Source organism: Pezoporus wallicus, unplaced genomic scaffold, assembly GCF_028554395.1.
Source record: "Pezoporus wallicus isolate ANWC-B61680 ecotype Strahan unplaced genomic scaffold, APGP_CSIRO_Pwel_v1 contig_3952, whole genome shotgun sequence".
Lineage (NCBI taxonomy): Eukaryota > Metazoa > Chordata > Aves > Psittaciformes > Psittacidae > Pezoporus > Pezoporus wallicus.
In genome coordinates, this window is record NW_026635034.1 from 59,882 (window position 1) to 83,331 (window position 23,450).

Below are 23,450 nucleotides of genomic sequence, written 5' to 3' on the forward strand. Positions count from 1 at the left end.
AAAAAGCCTTTGAAATTACTAAAACAAAACCAAACCCCTTTTCAGTAGCTCTGAAAATCGCATTATAAATAATTGAATTTTAACACTGACAAACCCTGGAGTCAGTTTGAAGCAGCAAAGGGACAACTGATTTCAAATCCACAGTGCATACTTCCAAGTTCATAAGGTCAAACCTGCTTTCATTAACCAGCCCCATGTCACTGAAATCACAGCTTCGCTATTTTTACTAAAGTGGTAAAGACATAAACAAGAATGCGGTCGGTCCCATTGTTTCTTTTCTCGAAACTTGTTTAATTACATTAGCCATAACCAAATACAACCAGTAACCATTCAGAAACTAGTCTATGTGATGTGGTAAATTACAGAACACAGGAAAATATACAAGCATCAAAGGCATGACATTACACAACAAAAGCTGTATCTACAACTAAATAATCAATGCACCTGAAGGTGTGCTTCTTGAATTATTTCTGTTAAAATACTTATGGCTGGCAATCAAAAGAAGCAAGTACAGCATGTTTAAGCAATACTTTCATGGACTAGAAATATATTAACATACAGCCTGATAGAAGCATATAGGCTTGGAATAATTTGAGTTGGTTTAGAAAATCAAAGAGGGAAAATTGAGCAAAATTAAAATGGAAAATTTAGACTTCTAGGAAGAAACAAGATTTTTGCTTATCAGGAAGATCTCGTCAGTGAAAAACTGTCTGCTATCAAAAGAAAAGCGTGCCAATGTGAGACATGGAAAACGAGAAATCAAACTGAACTAAAAATAATATTCTAAAAGAGTTTTGAGCTGGCAAGAAAGCTAACATGTAGGATCATCCGGGCAGCCCATTTCATCTGTAGCTCCTATGCCGTTTGAGATCCTGGGTTAGGAAAAGACATGTGCGTTTAATACAAAGCACAAGGCAAGGGAACAATGTCTGAAAGCCTCTCTGCCTGGGAGGGGTTAGCTGCAACCCAGACCAGCTGCATTACAAAGAAATTAAATAATCAAGAAGTCTGTATGCCTTTCGACTTAAAACTTTGATGAGTGTGCTATAGAACTGAAGCAAAATAAACAAGCATTTGGCTGAATCAGCCACATTGCAAGATAATACTGACATCGACTAATTCTGATTTCCCATCTTTATCAAATGTCGGTTATCTTGGTTGGCATAAAGATAACCAGAGAAATCAGCAGAGCTTCTGTCCCTTTTGTAATCATGGCTAAGAACAGAATAAAAAATTAAAACAATTTCCATGATATTTCTATTCACAAATTCTAGTTGGAATCACAATCTCCCTACTATGACAATAGGTTATAGAGTCCCTTCCTTATCACTGAACAGTTTTATCGTACATGAGAGCTCTGGACACTGCTTAGTGCAGACGATATTTTGAGTGATCCCCCCCAAACTTCTGGTCATCTTAAAATATACTGAGTGTCTTCAGCTGTCACCCACTTGAATGACAGCTGTAAGCACCAGAAACCTTAAAAGCTCAAGCTGAGGAGAAGCTTCAGAGGGTGTCAATTATCAAATCTTGGATATAAAGAACAAGTGATGAATACCAAAAGAAAATGAATAGATCCCTTTTCTGAAATAAAAATGTTAACATTAGAAAAGCTGAGGGTTTTGGTTTTCTTTTTCTTTTAATATAGGCTCTGCAATAGTCTGTGGAAGCTTCAGGGACTGTAATCTGAGCGTTGTTCAAACAACTGAGTCACTGGACATCAGGGGACATGTTCAACCATCACACGCTTCTTTGACCCTGTACCAAAGGTTCACAGACCTATCTGCTGCATCCATCAAGTGTCCCACCCCAAGAAGCAATTACAAATATCTCCACTGACTGATGGGAAATGCTGGGAGATGCTGCTGTGCTTCGGTATGAGCTAACACCTCAAAAAGATGATTTATTTTGGCTCAGGATTGCAGGGCTTAAAATAGTTTAGTGAAGTTCTGGGATATTTTTAGATGAAACAAAAACATTGTTATCTTAACAATGAATAAAAATATTGTGATACTAAAGCACTGTAACACCATCAAATACTGTAAGGCTGGGAAAGAATCAGCCAATAAAGTGTAAAGCAGATAGCACGTGCACGGCACACCTCATGCTGCGAGAATATCGCCTCATGTTGCAGAAGCCAATTATACCCAGAAGAGCAGAAAACTATGGGTTGCTGGGGCAGCTTGAATGTGCTACTGTTTAACTTATTAACTTAGAGAATGGAAGAAAATTTTTAAAAGAGGCTCATCTTGCTCTTTTCTACACAGATGTATGCAAATGGGCTGAAAATCAGGCAAGTCAAAAAAAGCCCTAAAGCTGTTCTTTTCATATGCATGGAGGGGGGAGTTAGGCTGCATCTCATCTCTTCCCTCTGTCTTTATCTTAGGCTATGTTTAGAATCGAAGTTCTGAGTTGACTGCATTTCCTAGGTAATTAAAGCAAATTTTTGGATGTTAGACAAAATATCTCAGTAGGAAAAATTCAATTCCCCAAGCCAAATAGCCTGTAACTATAAATGTTCCTTTGATATAGTTTCTTTGCATTAAATAACCAAGCATCTTTGAGTCCCCAAAAGAGATTATCTTTTCTAGTTTCAAACACTACCCCTAACGTTTAAAGAAATCGTCACTTTAAAAAGCTCTTTGTATCCCATCCGCATTGATTTTTAAGTCTTCTATCAGTCAACAAATATTGTTAAAAGTTCTCTAGAAAACGAGCTTCTGAAGAACCCCATGAAATAAGGATACTGTCCATCTATGCAAGGCTACAGCTACAAAGAAGGTTTTCATGTGGCTTTTGCAAGCCCTGTACTGTGTCTAAAACATTTCCACTTTGCTCCTTCCAAGCTCCCAGATCAAAGCCCTTTCTCCCAGAAATGACCAAATGCCGTAAGTCCTGAACAAACCCCAATTCTATTTTTTTTTCCTTTTTTTCCCCTTTTTTTTCTTTTTTTTTTTTTTTTAACCTCAGGGCCCTGGCATATGCATTCCACATGGCTGAAGATGGAACAAAAGCTCTTGTGTGTCTGCACTGATGCTCTTTTAACCATACTGTGAGGGCAAGGACACAAAAGCAGCATATACTGAGGGTAGAATAAGACCTTTGTTTACTGTGCACTGATAATTACTAGACCCATTTTCTAAACAAAAAGTGCACATACACCCTCAATAAAGTGATATAACACTGAATATTTGCTGTCATAACATCCCCTGGACTGCCAGTATACTTGAGAATTTATGGCCTATTTTAATTGTATTTGTACTTTATTACATAAATCATTTTTATTTCTGCAGTGTCATCAGATTCAAATTCCTGCTTGCAGTGGAATTTGTTTTGAGGCATTGGAGCATCTGCTAACTGTGAAATCTTCAAGTTAAATTTCTGCCACAGGATAATTTATATTGTAAGTAGACTGATATAAAATGAGCACTAGTTCTATCTGCCGCTCCTGAACAGAATTCCAAAGGCCATTTATTATTAGGCAATAACAGCACCATCCAGGGTGCAGTTTCCAGTTCAACTTATACATACAATTTAGGATTCTTGTTAAATAAATGTATTAGGAAGGCCCAAAGTCTCACATCCATGCAGTCTTGTTTCTCTGAATATAAACTGGAATATTCAATAGCTTTAAAACAGTATTTTTTAAAAACAAAATATTGGCATATCCAAGAATTCAGTATATTCTGCAGAAAAAAACTACTATTCCATTAGTTCACCCACCTGCTTGTTCATGTGCCGGTTCTGAAAGTTAGAGACTGGGACCAAGTATTTTTACTGTAATTTGTAAAATGGATTAATAGTGTTACACTTCTTTATCTTAAAAGCATGTGCCTAAAATTATGTACTTTGTAAGAATGTAAAGGAGAAAAAACTACACAGTACCAATGCAGCAGTGCTGTGAAAGTACTGTGCTACTGCAGGAGTAAATCCTACACCTGTCAAACTAGAAGAGGAAAATGTAGATTTCCATTACACTTAACAAGAGGCTTTACTGGCAGCTCAAGGAACACTAGGTATGAGGAAGAATGGATTCCTTGGCATAGTAGATGTCAACCACCATATGAAATAAAGTAAATCACACTTTAAAATGCATTAAGCAGTCAGTTCCAAACGTATTTCTTCTAACGCGGACATGCCTAATCAAAAAAGGGGCAAAAAACCATTCTGTGAGGAGATGAATAAAATGTCAGCTTTCCAACTCCCTAATTGAAAAAAAATTACAATATTTGCTTGAATATCACTTGCAGACATTTGTACAGTATCTTTCTTTGTTATTTAATGTTTTTACTTTCTCATTAATCACTAGAATGAAGTTGGATGTAAGAACGCATACACAAAAAAGCATTAGCCAGTATGCGCAGGTAACAGAAAGGATGCTACAATTATGCCTTCACCCCAGGAATAATCACAGAAAAATATTCCCCATAGATCAGGAGATAGTGCATTAAAAAGCAAAAAGAGTGAATCTAATTCTCTCTTCTACTTAATTTCATCACATCTTGACCACTCCGAAGCCTTCTGATTCTTCAGAGGAAGGATTAAACATTTACATTTATACTGCACTGCTTTTTCTCTGAACTCTAGGATTTATGATTCAGTTTCATATCCACAGATAGCAAATTATCTCCAAATGTTCACCAGTGAGTCACTATTAAGAACTACTGAACAAGGTCAATTGACAGTCTTTGATGTTTCCCGTTATTTTAAAAGTTCCTTTTGAATGTTTTGAATTTAAATCTAAAAATAAAGAAAAAAGAAGGTGTGTCATTATATTAGAGATTTATTTCCTCCTTTTGAACTTAAAACACTTCAGCAGATCTGTAGCTCATCCAGGTCATTGCTCCCTCACAGATAAGCTACGAGCACAAAAGTAGCAAAAACTTTTGCCCTTTAACATTTCACATCTCATCTTAGAGAAGAGCATTTCACTTTTGCAAAAATCGTAAGATTCAACTTCCTGTCTGATGAAACAGAGTTAGAAGTATTTGCCAAAATAGGGGAAGTTACTTTGCTTGGTTTATTTAGTACTGTGGAATCTGAATGATGCATCCTGGAAATCATTTTCTCACTTATATAATGACATCTGCTGGGACATACCTAAAACACTGTGTCTGGAGCACTTGCTTTCCAGGAATATAAACAAAGGTGCTAAGAAAATCAGAAAGATCATAAACTTCTTTAAAGACTAAACTTCTAGTACTGAAAAAATGAAGTTAAACTTATACAACGTAATTCACTTAGAAATTACCTTGTTTCTAACCCCCTCAATTTTCAGCTTCTTTTCAGTGTGTTCATCTGTACCTAATTAACACCAGACTCAGACTGTATTCTAGGAAAACTATTAATGGCTATGCAAATGACATGACAGATCTTCATGCCTGTCTGTATTTCAGCAGAGACTAGCTGGTGGCAGGGCTACAAAGTCACAAACGCAGGGAAGTGGACTGGCTTTTCACAAACAGAATATACAGTCCACACTTACTGACAACACAACTGACTTCTCACAACAAACCACCACTCACCAACTGCACCTCCTACACTTGAAGACCTGCTTTGACACTTGCAGACTTTGAAAGGGCTGAGAAAAAGGCTGATAAATTCTTTCCTGGGCTACTACTGTGGAGCTTTTGAAGGATGCTTATACAGAGCCCAAACTGAACCTTTGCTAGATTATGCAGTACTGACATTCCTAATGATGAAAAATTCCACAGTAGGTTTTAAACCCAAGCTGAAGAATCTTATTTAAATCATCAGATCCAGCAAACAGAAACAGATCATTACCCAAAGTGGTGGAACTCAGATTACATAGTAGTATATTTAAACACGCATCATTAAAACTTTTTTCCCCTCAGTTAGCTAAAAATAAAGCAAATTTGATAGCTGACCTATTGCTCTAAAACAGACGTGAAACCTTAACCTGCATTTCTTTTTGTTTAATAACGTGTTTTCCAACAGTATGATCATTGTGACAACTCCGTAAACAGAGGTTGTGGAGCCCACCAAAGACAGGAAGTTTGTTTTGCCATGTCTCCTCCAACCCACCCCGGCCCAGGCATGCTGGTGACTCACCAAGTGGCAAAAACGCCAGGCGGTTTCCAGCCATGGAGAGCTCGTTGAGGCTCGGCAGTTGGCACAGATGGCGCGGAACATACCACAGGTGGTTTCGGTCTGCAGTCAAGTACTGCAGTGAAAGGCACATGTGCAGCCTTTCAGGTAAGGTTATCAAGCGATTGGTTGAGATGTCCAGTGTTTGCAGCTCCCTCAGGTCTCCAACCTCTACAATCCAAATAGGAGGCATTGAGAATCATTAATTGGCGCTAACAAGATCCCCCCCAAATACATCACATAAAACCACAGGTCATCAGCTAGCTGTGTGCTGTTCTTAAGATACCATTCTATCAATCTGTGTTGAGAACTGATACTAATAATCTCAATCATTTTCATATTTCACACCTTTTTGATGAGGAACAGTTATCAGTTAGGCAGTACGTCAAAATATGAGATGTCTCAAGTAGAGCATTCCTGAAATGTGGCAATTACTGCTGTCAAAATTATCAAGCGCTTCCCAGTCCTAAACCAGAACCAGGAAAAAACAACCCAAAACACATTACATAGCTTGCTGTTATTGAGGGTGTTTTGCATGACCCCAAACTCATGCAAATGCAGTATCTTTTTCTTAAAAAAAACGGCATTTGAGAATGCAATGCTTACATCCACCTTACTTAAGATTCTCTTGCAGTGAGACTTACAAATATATGCACAGCACTTCCTGCTTAGTGACAGTCTTTCACCAACATGCTTAGGAACAACAGCTGTGTCTTCATTACAGAATTCAAAAGACCTGGTTTCCATTAGAAGAGAAATTTCTTAACCTGTAAGTTATATTATATTGTCAGAAGATGCTACAGTAAGTTCAACCTCCAGTTGCAATAATTACAGCTTCTAGAGATTTTCTAACATTTTAAAGAATGTTAAAAGTACATTTTGTGGTTTAAATGGTATTGTGTCATTCTTTTACATAGGTAACAACTAAAGTTCTTAGGTGAGCACACAAGTAGCCTCACCTGTGCAAGTTTCCTTTGTGTCTGGCCTGTGGGATCAAGACGCACTTATCCAAGGACTGACTGACAAATACATTAAGCAGCTTTACAGGTTATTTCATTGTTTATTTATTCTTCTGCAGTTACTCAAAAATTGAATAACTCTGTAAGTTATTTATACCCAAACATGGGGAGACTCTAAACAGTTTTGCTTCAGTTTTCAATGCTTAACAGCAATGGAACTAACTCATGAAGTGCTCCGTGCCCCTAATTCTTACTGCAGCTCTCAGCATCTTGCAGAACCAAATGTACTTTGCTCTTGGCTGAATGAAAGCAGCTCTTGCATCTGATAGCTGCTAAAACAAGATTCGCCAGAATTTTCTGCACTGAAAACACCAGACAATCTACACAATCCGCAATCTGCACAATTTACAGCTCCATCACCCAGGGTTTTGGTTTTTTTTTTTGTTGAAGATATAAATAGGATAACATTGAACTGTTGGAGTTAAAGCTAAACAGAACCTGTTGTGCCCTGAAGTTCCTTCTGCAGCAGGAGATAGAAAATTCACAATTCCCTGAGCTCTGAGGTAGCACCCTGTATACTACACCAAAGAAGAAAACAAAACACCAGGTTACTTTCAAGCTGTCTTCTACACAATAGCAAAGCTGAAGTTGACCTTGAAAAAAACTGCTACAAATGTTACTGTCAAGACTGAAAGTATGAAAAGGGAAGTTATAATTCAGTGTTTACACAGACGTCCTAATTAAACAAGATGCGTGTGCACATTTAAAAGGGAGCTTCTGCCCACTGCAAACAATCCCAGCATTAATTACAATAGAGACTCAACAACACAGTATAAAATATTACTGACAGAAGCAGCTGCTATGCACAGAGGACCACATTCTTCAAACCTCTTGATTCTGATGTCAACAGGAATCATAAGCTTTATTTAAAAAGCCACTTTGGTTTTTGTTTTTTAGTACAAAATTGAATATAAATGGCAAAAGCAAAATAAGCACTACTGAATAGCAAAAGACTACTGTGCAAAAGAACTGCAGTAGAACTCATTTTGAAAGAGTTTTATATTCATCACAAAAGCTTATGCTTGAAAACAGTGACAGGAAGAGCCACCTACACACAGCCAAACCACTGACCACATGCAGTCAATAACAGGGCTAGCTATTTTCATGCACTAACCTTTTTCTCTGCCACTAAAAACAGTTTTCTAGTTCAGTTTAGGTCCAAAATGCCATAAATGTTACGGTTGGCAAAGCTGGCAGAGTTTCAAAGGCATTGCTAGAACGATATGTTTTAAATCTAAGAGGAAATAAAAGTATTCTCACTTTATCCTTCATCCAAAAAACACATACTTGCCTAAAACTTCATCCTCTCTACCTTAATCTTCCAATGCATACCAGATGTAAACATCCACTTTCAGCATAGTGCCACATGTTACAGAAACACCCACCGACCCATGATGAAGTTAGAAAGTCAACCAAAGTGCCATCAGATTACAGATATAACCCTCAGACTCCCCACCATAGTGCTGAAAACTCATTTTGAAGAACATGCTCAGACATTTGCTAATGACAGTAAATTACCTTCCATCTCATTAAAGCAAAGGAAAACCATAAAGAGGAATAACACAAAACATAAACAGTCCATTATTAAGTTTTTCAAGCTTTCAGTACTAAATACTATTATCCATGCCTTAATAATCTTGCAACATAAATACTGAGGGATGCCTTGGCTAACAAACAGACTGAAAGACTTACAAATCTCTCTCTTGCTATCACCTCATCAAGCCCTAAGACACATATGAGGGGTGGACTTTGGAAATTTTGGGCAGACCCAGAAAAGAAAACAGCTATTCCCAAATAAAAAGAACTGAGGAAAAAGGAACTTTTATTCATATAGCCCCCATGCACCCAAGGGTAACAGACAAGCATTATACATCACCACTGAACCACATTAAGGAGTCCCTGCTAGATTTAAATGAAATTCATAAATGTGTAATGTAAAATTTCTATTAACTCTAGGATTAACACTATCAAAATCAACACGGCAGAGCACTGAGCCCCATTCTGGGATCAGAAGCCAGAAACAAAATGCTCAGTAGCTCTGCTAAACCCCCAACTTGGAACGACCTGGATTTGTGGAAGCACAGACAGAGTCCAAATGCGAAGTTCCTGTGCCGGTTCTTGGACCCAAATGTTTCAGCTGCGTCCATATGCACAGATTACTGCCTTCACATCTAGCTGGGCAATTCTGTGGCTTTACCATATGGTACAAACATGTTCATGGCACAGTACACATGGAGCGGCTGACAGACTGTAAATCCACACACAACCTTACCTCACAAACTTAAACGCAGGCTTATACCCCAAGTCCTCCTACAGCCTTCTGAAGGCAGTTTCAGTGACACAGATGTACACAAAACCACTTCAGGCTATATTCCAAAACTGCCAGTGCTTGAAAAATTAGTTCTATCTTTCTCATCCTTGATAATATGAAGATTCAGAAGTGATTACCATGACTCCAAAGAGCAGCCTTTGCATTCACTGTAATAGCTTTCACAAGCGTTTGGAGAAAGGGACAATGAACTGTCCTCTTATGCCTTTGGGTTGCCAAAAGAAAACTGTCAAACAGGTCCGTGTCTCAACACAAACAGAAATGAAACATCAGCATACTTAACAAAAAAAATAACAAAAAAAAAATGAAACCTTGAAAGAATTCCAGGAAATTATTTCCAAAATGACTGACCTTCTGACAAAACATTGTGTTTGTGCAGACACCCCGAGCACCAGGAAAAAACTATTTCTGATTCAGGTGGTTTAAATGCCACTTTTAAAAATTAATTCCATGGTTTTTACATGAAGGAAAAAGCAGCCATCTGGAAGTAAGCAGCCTATACAACATACAGCAATTGCCAAAGGCAAGTCAAACTTCCTTAACCTTCAGGGGGTACAGGCCTCACCAGCTGCATGACTCCAAAATAACTAACAGTCTTCTTAATGTTTCAAGAGCAATCCCTTCTTTCCCTGATGGGCCATAACCCCAGATTTCATCCAAAGATATATGAAACACATACACGATTGGATTTGAGTGTATGGAAGGCATGGACTTACTTTAAAATCAAACACTCTCTGGGTCTTTCCATACAAGTAAAAGAAAAAAGGGGAAAGGAAAGGGCTACAGACCTACCTGCATGAGAATGCACCTCAAAGCAGGGTATTAAGAGAAAGCAGAGAACCTACAAGGAATGGAAAAAGGGACTGATGAGCAAAGAGAGCTAGTGCTTAGAGGTCAGGCTGCAGAGTTAAATGAAAACTGCCAGGAGGCCAGGAAAATGGGAACTTGCAGACAAACAAAAGGTTTCTCAACAAGAAATAAAGAGCAAGAAATGAAGAACGGGTGTCAACAAGGGGTAGAAATGAAGAGGACAGACCAAATATTAAATTAGCTTTTTGCATCATTTTTTCCTGTCAAAATAATGCTGCGTATGAGGACAGAGACAGAATACCTCATGGGAACAAGGACAAAGCACTGAAAATTACCACATCCATTACTAAAATGAAATGAGGCTGCTTTAAAAATTTCCATCCCAGAACACTGAAAAAATGGGTTATATATCAAAACTGCAAACTCAGGCACGAGGATTCTCAATGAATAGGACATTTTCTGGGATAGCAGCCTAGGGCTGGAGAAGAAATGTAGAATCTGTGTTGAAAACAGCCCTGTTAATGTGAACTCAGTGCTCTTCAGTACCTTATGACAACTGTTCTAACGGGAATGCAACCAAGAGTAACCAATGACTACAACATAAATAGAAAGCGCAACGCAAGTGCAACCTGGATCTTTCCAGATGTAAATCATGTTATACTGATTTATCTTGCATTTAAAGTACTGGTAATGTGGTAGAGAACCAAATTATCATACAGGAAGAAGAGAAAGAACTTTTAAACTTAAGTGATTGAATGAAAAATAACAGAAAATAAGCATGATAAGAGGTGCTGCAAGTCCAGTCTCTGCTTGCGACAACAAAGGAAACAAAGGACTGGGTATAGTTGTTCACTATTTAAGGGTAGTGAGCCACCAGTGAAAATAAGGTAATTTCTATACATGGCCAGCATTTTATTAGGAGCAAGGAAGTATGTTAATACACCTTTGTATTGCAAGCAATAATGATGGTCTTGCTATTAACATACAAACCCTTCCACCTAAAACCCTGGTTACCAAAGAGTTCTAACTTGGAGGCAATCCTCTCCTGCCTGCTACACACTCTGCAATGCCAGCAACATGCTGCTGTTCCAAGGCTGCAGAATCTAATCTGTACTGAAAATCTTTGGAACATACGAAAAAGAAAGCTGGTTGTGTCAGGAAAGGAATAGAAGGTGCTAAAAGTGGCTACCATGCTTCACCATGCAGTACTGTTTTAATCAATTTCCACGAACCTGAGAACAAAACACATTTTCCTATTAGACCTGTAAAACTAAGCAATGGTGAATAAGAGGTGTTTGAAGTCTTTCACACTTGCAAAGCTTATTACCTGTCCCATGTGGAAAAAAAATGCAAGTCTACTCAAATTCACAGGCATGTATTATGATACTAGTATCAATTTAAAACTGTGATGGACAGGAAATATAAGTTGAAATTGCTAAGAGCTTGATGGAAAAGATCTCCTTTAGATCTGCTCTGGGATGTCTCAGGAGGACTTAAATAGATTTTAAGGTGGTTAAAACAAATTAAATAGCCTATTATCTATTACATTACATTTACTGTCCTACCACGCAGCTCACATTTCATAGCCTATAAAAATTAAATTTTCTAGCACAAATTGGCACTTATGATAGACCTGCGCCATCTTCAAACAAGAAAGTTGGACCATAACTGAAAATTGGCATCATTAGATATAAGGACAAAGAAAGGGGGAGGCAAATTGAATCACATTTACATTTTGACACTGCTGTATGAAGATCTTTTACTGTATTGTTAGAGAGCTTGAAAAATGTTCTGCTTCTCCACCCTAACAGACCTGAAGATGATTTTTTCCTATGTAGGCCAATATTTGCTCATATTTTAAGAAATAAAGAAAAGGAGATAGAAGAGATGTTGCGATACTGCAGCAACTATTTTATGCATAACCTGCTTGTAAATAAGGTGCTGAATATGAGTTCAAACCCATAAAGATTCTAGAGGGGGATGGGAAGGCTCTATCCCAACTGATCAAACCTGAATCTATTACTTTCAAAGCAATACTTATGACTGAATTTCAGACAAATATGCTGGCTGGAAAGAACAAGGTTAAAGATTTTTCTGGGGCAGGATTGCCTTTGTGAATGTATGCTCTCATGTAAGTAACACCCCTCCAGTACGTTCCCAATTCTGTTTCACATACTTCAGCCATAAACTATATTGACCCTTCTTTAAAGTACTTAAGTAGCAAACAAAACCCAGAAGCAAGTGAAAAATACATACTTTTACTAAACATACCCAAACAGGGTACTTTTTTCCTCAATCTTGCTAAATGTCACATGCAAACTTAGTTGCAAACCTTATTTATTTTGTACCATCATTCGCAAGCAAAGGTGATAAAAGTGGCTTTCTAAAGCCCAAACTTGCTAAATAGTAATTTCAGTTCAGCTAAAAATGGCTGAAAACAGGCGTAAGGCATGAGGGTCTCATTATGGCAGGCTCTTCGAAAGGTCAGTGGTTCCCCAACTTCTACCACAATTTAACATCGATTAACAAAACTGGCAGCCTTCTGTATTTCATGGGTCCAGCACGCTGTGCCTTCCCCAGCATCAGCACTGAAGCACCAGGGAGCAGAGATCCACAGTGGTTATTAGGCTGTACTCTGTATTTCCCCTAAATGCAGGTTTGGAATTCCATTTTCTTCCATAATTTGATGGTCTCAATGAGATCCGTTAGAACAAATCAGATGATAAAAATACCAGAAATGAGCATACAGCAGCAAAGCGGAAAAGGTGGGTGAAAGGGCAAGAGGGATGGGGAGGGAAAAACTTGTTTATGCACAAAGGTAACTCAAGGCCATGAAACATTAGGTTTGCTGGGGGCTGGGTAGGGGGTTTTATTTGTTTGGTTGGTTGTTTTTGGAAGACAACCTACCCTTTCATTTTGTTCTAGTGTACTCTGCCTAGTACTTTACTGCCCCACAGCAAGGTACTATTGCTACACAAATAGGTAATAGATGGGAAATTCATATATTACTATTATTCTATGGTTTTATTAAATATCCCAGATTTTGGATGGAAGAGCCCAAATGAAGTGTGACGAGAAAGAATGGTACTTGTCAAGTATACTGCATGGAAAATTCTGCTACCACCTTACAGAAAGTCTCTTATTTAGGAAGTGATGTGGTTTTACTGTAGTCTTTCCTTTGAGGAGCAGCTGTTTTCCTTTTTCTGGGTGTTCCTGGGTGGTATGAACATAAACAAACGTGACATGAATAAAGCATGAGACCTGTTATGTTTCTCTTGTTTTGTTTGTGTCTTACTATCTTCACTGCTGCACATCATCTATAATTCACTGTGCACTAATATCAATACATGGAAAGGGGGAAAAGAAAACTTTCCAGAAGAACTTAGGGCATAAAACAAAGGAGCTAATTATCGGAACTGAAGATGCTGGCCAGCTACAGATGGCTACTTAACTGCCCTGCCTTGACGAAACCACCTAAAACTAAGGCAAATAATGAGCATCCTAAAGAGAGATTAAGGATAATTCAGGAAGCCACAGAGACAGGGCCAGTCATGGCTATAAATTCTAGGACAGCTTTTTCCTTTCTTCTTCTTCAAAGGAAAAAACTTCAGATCAACACAACAGACTGGGCTCTCTGACACAGATCAGTAGCTTCTAACCCATTACTACACTAGCGTCTAAATAATCCAAGCAAAGACCTATCTGTTGTGACTGTTGCTATCAACTGTTTCCAACCAACTCGAAACAGGCACATATTTTTTTCCTCCTCTTGTGGTTAGTGGGGCTTTTTTTTCCCTCCTGTCCAAGAAGTAACTAAATGTATTATAAAAGCAATAGGTCTATGTTAGATTTTCATCTTCCAGTGGAAAAGTATTGCACTGTATCAAGCCAAATTATGCTCGTTTAGATTACTTTTGGAAGATACCAAAGAATCCTCTTCCCTGAAGGTAAACTGCCTTTGTAGCAAAAAAAAATGCAGCCATAAGATTGAGTGGGATGGGGGGGAAAGAAAACGAATCAAAGGAAGAGCTTTAGTTTGGAACCATGCTTATGGCAGTGGAGTCACAATATCTGTTTTTCAAAGGAATGCTAATGTCTTAACTGAAGTAAAGTTCTTCCAGGCTACTGGAAGTTACTACAAATTGCAGCAGTAATTACAGGGGAGGGAGTGGTTAAACAGTCACAGGAAATATTCCCATTATAATAGAGGTGCATCTTCCTCAAATGAAAACTCTGGATCCAGATCTACTAGGAACAGTAAGAGGAGCTTCTCTTGCTCCTCCTCACTTGCTCAGCTTGTCTGTGTGGCCACTCAGCAGACTGGCCAGTTCACCAGTGGAGAAGGGTAGGCAGGAGCTACTATGATGTTCTACTGAGCTACTATAATCTGTTATTGAGAAAATGGTATGGACCAACTACTAACAACTTCTAACTAAGATTACCACAAAAGAAATAAGACATCTGATTCCAAACACCAATGACAATGTCCTGATTTTCAAAATGCTGAAAGCAACCGCAAGCCTTATCTTCATCAGTGGAAGATACTGCTGCTTAGCGTTTCAAATCAGCATCAAGTAGACAAGTGAGGCTTGCAATTATACTTCAACCCTCCACACTCAGCTATTGTGAATTGCATTCCTCTAGCTACACAAATAAGTAGTCTTAGTCCATAAAGCTCTCAAACATTAAATAATTACCAACTAGAGTACACTTGCAGTCGCTCCCTATGAGTGTCTTCCATAAGGAATGAGAAATTAATGCAGATTTGGACAATACAAAGGTAAAAACAGGTCTTTATTTTAAATGCCACTGCAATAAAACGAAGATTACTGAAATAAAGGTATCAAATTTTGTGTTTGTGACATGAACCACAGGAAAGTTAATCTCATATAATAGCTCCAGTTCTATGCATTCTCTTTAAAGGCTTTTCCCATTTAGATTTAGTGTCAGTAAATGATGCATTTTATTTTGCCTCAATTTATTTAATCGACTAGCTGAGTAAAATCAAGGATGTCGATAACATGCAGTATTTTAACTCTTTCACAATGGTGGTATGAATGAAAATAATACTTGGCCTGCAAGGTCAAAATGGAAATCAATGCATTATAAAATTCTTCCATTGCACAGCACTAACAATTAGTGCTGGTTCACCTTCAAAGACTGATTTTCTTCTCAAGCTTCCCTGAGCACTCACATCCCACTAGTAAATTGCATTTGCTTAGTGCACAAGTAAAATCAACTACCCGTTAATACAGCTAATCACTGCACCCAACCTACAGAGAGCTTAGCTAAAGAAAAACAAGGGATCCAGAAAGACAAATTACATTCATAGCTTCATTTATAAAGACCTAGAGAGTTTAAGGGGAAAACAAATTAAGTTTTAACACTCAATCCTAAAACTTACAAAAACTCAACTTCAAGAACTGATTTTTTCCTGTCACAAATGTTAATTTGGTGCAACAACAAAAAAGAAACTTGAAAATTTCAAATTAACAAGAGTTTCTACATGAAAAATGAGTAGCAAGTTACTTTAGTTTAGTTAACAGGTAACTTTCTGCTGAAAACTAAAAAGTTGAATAGGTTTTATGAACTAACAACTACTGAATTTCATGAACAAGTCTGCAGTCATGTGCTGTCGGAGCAGATGCAATCTGTTTAACTTTTACCAACCTTGTGATAGTTGGGAAGGATAGAGTGAACTGCATTTTTCACCATTTATTTTAAAACAATATTTGTAAAAGTAGGACATAATCCTTCTGAAAGCTGATCTTGCTTGTACAGCTTACTTGGTCTTTGCTTAGGACCCTCCTGAAATAAGTCAGTGCAGCAAAACAAAGTGAGAGCCCTTGGGCAGTACACCACACTGAAACCAGGAAGGCATTTCTAATGTAACCCTGGAATTTGCAAAGCAGCCACTATTACCATTTCCTTTTTCACACATTTACAAACTGATGAAAAATTTCAGAGAAAAAAGACCTGCAGTTTAATATCTGTTCAAAGCTGAGCTCCTTTGAAAGCCTGACTAAACACTACTGAACAGATTGTCCCTATTAAGGAAGCTTTCATACTACAGGAACACAAACACCATTTGTATGTGAAACACCTTTCTCAGCATATATCCAACTCTCCATCTCAGAGGTTTAGCCCTGACCTTGTCAATACTCATCTGTCTTCACCCATGTGAACAGCTTTTGGGAAATGTTTATGAGAGAGGCCCTGAGCATCCCTTTAAGATCAGTTTTACTTTTGGGTAACAGTTCTAAAACAAAGACTTTTACAAGTATTTTAAAGAGCATCTGTTCTGAAGTTTCAGAAGTGAACTTCATATACATCACATGTGTCTTGAACCAGGCACTCAGTAAAGTCAGATCTTTACTATCAGCATCATCAGCAGAAGAATTCAGTGCTGACAGATGACTTAGAAAACAACTTCTTCTGCAATTCCCTTACTTAGGGGGCTAGTTTGATACTAGGCACTGTATGACAACTTAAGTTCAGGTTCATTTCTTGGAATATGTTAACTCTCAATAATAAGTGATGTTTTTTTGTAAAAACAGTCAAAGGGAGGAGACTTACTAGAAGTTCCATATTCTGCCTCTCACAGTAAAGACAGGCTAATACATGCGTTGCGCAAGAAGGAGAATCCACCTCATGAGAGCCTAAAGGTGTGTTGCTCAGAACGTGACTGTTGCCAGCCATAACATGGAAAAACCCCTGTATCAAATTCCAAAGAAGAGGCTTTGCTGTGCTCTCAGTAGAGGATTCAGAACGTTGAGGGAATAACTTCCAAAATGAGGGGAACAACATCTTAAAAAAGTTATTTGATTTTTATTTTAATGTGGGTTTTCTTTTTTTAATCTAAGCATAAAGTTGAAAAATGCTGAAGATTCCTTTTTTTTCTTATTTAAATCACAAAAGCAAACAAAAGAAAAATCCCCACAATATCTTAACAGAGATGAAAACACTCTATTGCAATAAATACAAAAGTGATTACATTCATTTTTAGCAGTACTGAAGACAGTTGCCAGACAAGCAACAAAGCCTTGCGCCTTCTTAGTTATGAAGATTACCAGAGATGCCACCAAGAATTTGAGGGGTGGGGGGGATTTACTAGACCTATTAATGGAGCAATGATCTGTAGAGCTTTAAGGCCACACAGGTAATACATAAAATTAAAGCAATTAGCAATGTTAATTTTTATAGTCTTTATGGATTTGCAGATAGATTTATAAACTAACCTTCAAACACTCAGAGCAAGACTGTAACACATACCTAAGAAATTAAATTTCATAGTCTTGCTTTTCTACATCTTATATTCAAATCTACAGGAATAAGACTGACCAAAAGCAACTAAAGACCCTCCACTTTTTCCTCTCCTCTGCTATGCAGTCAATAAGCTCACATAAAACAAATACCACAAATGGAATCATTACTGAATTCAAACACAATGCAGCCACTTCCAGAGCTATTTCTGTGGTATATAACTGTGCCACTGTGTGTCCTCTCCATAAATCTCAAACCCAAGTTTTCAAACAATCAAAATGTAAAAAATCTCCAAATAATTCTGTTTGACCTTCATTAGTTAAGTCTGTGTGCCAGGTCTAATCAGTTCTCACAAGCACATTCCACTTCTTAAAAACAGACTGTAGAAATACATTTTTCAAACTAAAAGAAACAGAATGCATTGTTTTGATGCTACAGCCTGAAGCCCTTTATCTGAGTTTTATCAAAGTATACTCTATCACTGATCAAAGCAGCAATGACAATTTAATGTTCTTTAAAGTTATATACTGCTGCATAAACTTCCCACTTTTGTCTTGTGGCCTCCGGCTCAGCATGTCATTGGGAGTATATTCAAAGGTCAAGAGACGTTCTTTCAGAAGCCCTGTTCCCAAGTGGCAGCTCTCGTGATTGCAGGAGTGGAGTGGGGTAGATTAATTCCATCAGGGCTCTGTTCCCTGATGGAATACCCTAGAAACTTCAGGTTGTCATTTCTTCCACCAGATGTTTGGAAGAATACTTTGTATGTAACTGTATGAACTGTGTATGGTAGTAGCATTTCCACATCACCCTGTTACTGATTTTATCATCCTCTCAAGACCTCTTCTCACTCTAGGACTGAAAACAATATTTCATTTAAAATTCTCTTCTGTTTAATATTTTGCATGTGACTGGGTGATTTCCTAAAGCAAAGCTTGGAAGTGACTTGGACATGCAAGACTTATAATCTGTATTTTAGCAATTTACCAAGAAATCTCAAATTGAGTTTACTAGAAAAATATTTTGCAATTTCATGTTTAATGAACTGTGTTGAAACGAGCTGTACTTAAGACTCCTTATTTAATAAAAGGGCATCCAAACATACAACATAACTACCATGCTTCTACAATTATAATTAAGGTCTCCAACATCTCTGTTGAGTTTTAAGCTTCAGATGAATGCTTGTCATGATTACTTGAAGCACTCTCAGTATCTTTAAAATTCCTGCCTGCCCCCCACAGACAAGAGGAAAACCCCTGGAGAAACAAGGCTTAGTGCCTTGAGAAATCAAGGACTGCAAATCTGAGGAAGGAGCCAGGATTCAAGAGGCAGTACCAAATCTCTTAACAATAGAGAATCCAGTTAAATCTGCTCCCATACTCTCAGGAATGCACAAATCGTCCAAGTACCTCACCATTAGAAGCAGCACTCCAACTCCTTTATCTTGGCACAGCTCCTTTATCTCCTATCTAAAAAGCCCTTGCGGGGGACGGCTACCAGGGGGAAAGCCCATGGCCCAGAGCTTAGAAAACATACGTGTTCCTGCAAAGATTTTGCTTTTCACAAGGGAGTACTGCAAAGCCAGAAGCACAACAGGCTTGAGAGTACCACTGGTAATAATTAGCTTGGCTCTTCTCTGCTCCATCCTGATTTCACCTACACCTCCCCAGCTTTCTTCGTAACTCCATTTCAGAGAAAGAAAGGAACCGAGTGGGAGAGAACTATGGGGCTGGCAGGGCCAGATTTTCCAAGTTTGATGCATGGTAACTTTCACAAGCATCTCACACAGAACAGCAGGGAACAAGTGGCAACACTGGCCCATTCTCAGAAACTAGTTTTCTAAGTACTAAAACCACAGGAAACTGGAATTTTGATGCTTCAGAAAATAAAAACTGAAAATAAAGGTACTGGGCAACAGGCAGCTTTGCATTGACAGTTGTGCCCTCTAAAACATGTTGATTCTACAGCATAATAAAAAGGTATTTTAGCGATTAGAACTCCATGTGGTGTCATTCTAAGATGTCTCTTTCCAGAGACCGTAACATTCGTTAAGACTCTGTGCCCAGTAAGAATTATCACATAAAAAGGGAACCTTTACAGGTCACCTTTTGTCCAGTCCATACAAAGAATCCAAATGAAATCAACCTGGACTTAAGTGCTGATGTACCAACTCTACTCTCAGACACTCTTAGATCTAGTAACAAACTCAGTAAGTACATGAGCACACTGTTCATGTTTTAAGTACAGTCAAACTTCAGACAGAGACTTTTTCAAATTAAAGCATCACCAAAAACAGAGGAGGGACCAAAGAAAAAAGCGTGACTGATTCAAAATCATGATCATCTTGCTAAAATACATAAGAAAAACCACTAAAGTTATGTTACAATATTTAAGTCACTCAAAAATGTAACACTAGTATTAGAGAACTCAAACGCCTGGTCATTAGGATTTTGCTTCAACAGGATTTTAGCCTTCAATCTACTGACATGAAACCTCAATGTTAGTTTCAGTTTGTCCCTGATCACTTTTCCAGATACATAATCACAGCAGTTGTTTTTAAGATCTATGTTTTATACAATTGCAGGCACTTGGAAATACAACGCACTGAACCATATCACAGTTCCATTTAAGTAAAAACATGCTCATTAAAACAGCTTAATTTCCAAATACTTTTCCCAGTGATCGTGCTAAATGAGAGTAGTAAATTTTAAGATGGAATTTTCTAGTCCAATAAGCCGAGTACACAAAGCAGTATATGAATATGTAATTTAAATGTTACAAAGACATTGATGGCTTCTTCCAACTGTTTCCTATTAGTTTTCAGATTAATGAATTACAACACATACATACTTAGCACATGCATTTTTGAGAACCTGCTGTGCAACGCCAGAATGAGGAATACCACAGGCCATTGTTGAAAGAGATAGTTTTGTTGGGGTTTTTGTTTCTTAACGTCATTTCTGCGGCAGTTACGGGAAACGTTAGAGTTCCAGGATGCCCCATTGAAGCCTATCTGGGAGTTTTGGAACAAAAACATACATTAGAAGAACACTATAAGCTTAAAATATAGCTCCTGAATTGTTCCGACTATACGTTTATACTATTTTTGCTACCAGTATCGAGTGTCATTATGAAGCTTCCATGGTACACGAGAAAACATTGCACAGTAATAACAAAGAGGCTTTTAAATGCCCCTCAACAGTGGGAGGTGTTAAAAAACAACTGTAAGAAGGGAAAAGCAGACACAAAGAGAATAGTGAGCAGTTCTGTATACACAGATGACTCATCCTGACACACTACACAGGTGAGGGTACACAGGAAAAGCTTCAGTTAATGAAAATTTCCAGGAATTTAATGGAATTTTTCTATTCTCTGTCTTCACTTCCCTCCCCATAAATTTAAAGTACTCAGAAGTACTAGCAGTCCTCCTGAGAACTTAACCCAAACCAAATGTTTGAGCAAAGTAATCTCCGTTATAAAATCTCATACAACAAACATCCTTGAACTGAAAAAGTACCCCTGTGTTTGGACATGCATGAAAGCTAATCTGCTAAGGAATACAATATCCTGTCCTGCGCTTTGGTCAGCTCTAGTTGGGGCACAAAGTCCAGAGACAATCAGGAACCATCCACACTGCCATCTTGTTCCTAACTCTTCAGCTATGACTGTTATAAGGGGAATCTTTCTTGTAAGAACTTTCAGCCCTTACAGGCTGTGAATTTATACAAGAGCAAAACATGTACAAATCCTTCCTCCTAGAAATCCAAAGAATGTCTTAAAGATACCATCACGTATTTTTGTTGTGCTTCTACATTAATACAGCATAATTACTGCAGCCTTCTTAATTCTGAAGGGAAAAAAACCCATCACAGTAACAGCAAGCATGGGGAAGTGCTGCACTGATGCAGATTTAAAAGTATTTTCTGCTGTTGAACCAAGGAGCTAATGTAAACCCAGTATGCTGAACTCTTGGTTTCACACAGTAAACCTAATCTAGAAATGAATTATTAAACAGAGCATATATTTTACAGATCTGTGCAAAGAAAAACTTCACCTCCTTCAAGGAAAACAACGTATTATGATAATAATAAAAAGATTTTTATTTAGGAGTCGATGCTCCTTTAAATAGCCACGTACTTACAGAGTGCAAAGCTCATGAAACCTAATCTATGTTTTCCTCAAATCCCCACAAGTCCCTTTACTTAAAAACACCACACTCCTGGATGGGTGCCTGGCGTACCAAACCTGTCCCGTCGTGAGTATTTTTAGCCATGTTACTAAATTAGGAAAGCAGAGTGGACTAAGGTTATGCCAAGCCTGAAAAAAAGAACAGGGTCTGCATCAGTTTGTGCCTTTGCTCTTAAAGCCATAACCATTATAAAAGAAGCTTGCACTGAAGTATCAAAGCAATTTACTCTTATCAGAGACAGTAATAAAAGCACAAGGGAAATATAGGAGCAAAAATCAAACATAAAAAAAAAAGCCAAATTTACTCCTCCCCGTTTTGAAGGCTGTAAATCAAATACAGAACACAAGTTTACACATTAGTTAAAACTACATATTTTAATGCCAGGGTCTAGAATAAGAATAGAATTATTGGCATACTGTACCTATGATCAGTGGAAATCTACTGTGAAAAGGAGGCATGGAAGAAGTTGTGTTTATATGCCTTTAATTAAAATTTACTGAAATACCTTATAGTGAGCTCTGTTCAGAATTACTAAGTTGGGCATTCAAGAAGTCTTTACCAGTGAAATACTGGTATGAATAGTAAATACAGATATTGTACTTTATAGCAACTTAAAAAAAGTGAGAGAAATGAATATGCAGTTTTCATGTCTCAAAGCTTCTCTTGCCCCCAATTAGGAAAGCAAATTCCAAAGCAAAACAGACTTAGCAATAATCAATAAACATTTCAAGGGTTACTCTATAAATAGATGAAGCAGTAACCAACAATTATAGTTTGATTTATAACTTTAATAACGACTGAACCCTTCTTGTCAGCACCTATGCAAAAGAAAGAGATAAATACTGGATCACCAAGTTATACTTTTCAAAATTCATCTTCATAAACTCTTCCAGCCTTCTGCAACTGCAAGTTGTTTCAGTTAGAAAACCTCCCTGACCTTACTGCTGTTAATTTCCTATTAATTCAGAGGGTTATTAATTATGGAGATATAATTATTAATTTCCTAATAATGGGTGGAAAGACTCAATCCTCCCCAATGTTAAATATGATCAACCTCAAAAAAAGGTGTGGTCTTAACAAATGGAATGGGAACACCCAAGTTCTATTTCTGGCTAACACTGACTCCTGCTGTGGCCTGGAGCAAAGCACTTCTGTGAAAAACACTTTTTTTCCATTCTGTAAAATGAGGATAACACTCCCTTATCAGCTTCACAGGATCTTTCTCAAATGCTTTGAAGATGAAGTTTTATAAGCCTACAAATGTATTTTAATGAGGCTTAAACTGACTATATTTCTAAAGCAATTCGCCTTAAAAAGGAAAAGTATTTGAACAGAAATGAAATTACTATAATTGCTATTAACCTCCCCTAAATACTGCCTTTAAAAAACCAAAGGCAGAAGAATAAATTTCCCTTCACATTCTACCTAAATGAAGCAAAATGCCAACAAGTGGATGCAGTATACAGAAGTCACAAGAGACAACACAGAAATGCCAATTTGAAATGGAAGCTACACATCTATTTGGGGGAAGAAAGGGCATTTGCTCAACCTGTCTTTGCCTCCTGCAGAGATCCTGTGCACCGCTTCAGCAACAGCAACTGCTGATGCCACCCAGTCACCTGCACTTTAACTTGACAGAAATAAGAAAGAGCATCACACATTTTACATGAAGTTTAGTATTATTTGACTGCATTTTAATTTTTTGGCCTGCTCAATGCACTCAGTTCTTGGTTTT

General features: G+C 37.8%; 1 protein-coding gene across 6 annotated transcripts in view; it reads right to left on the reverse strand.

The window, feature by feature from the left end:
• Nucleotides 1-23,450, reverse strand: part of LRRC28 (leucine rich repeat containing 28) — a 50,416-nt gene that overhangs the window by 14,167 nt on the left and 12,799 nt on the right. For 4 of the 6 annotated variants that reach the window (XM_057414496.1, XM_057414096.1, XM_057414334.1 and 1 more), the window contains one exon: nucleotides 6,073-6,279. In XM_057414496.1, coding sequence (XP_057270479.1) covers nucleotides 6,073-6,279 — 207 coding nt within the window. Of the gene's footprint in view, nucleotides 1-6,072; nucleotides 6,280-10,248; nucleotides 10,298-16,842; nucleotides 17,074-23,450 lie in introns of all 6 variants that reach the window. The other 2 variants (XM_057414254.1, XM_057414165.1) reach the window with 2 other exon arrangements.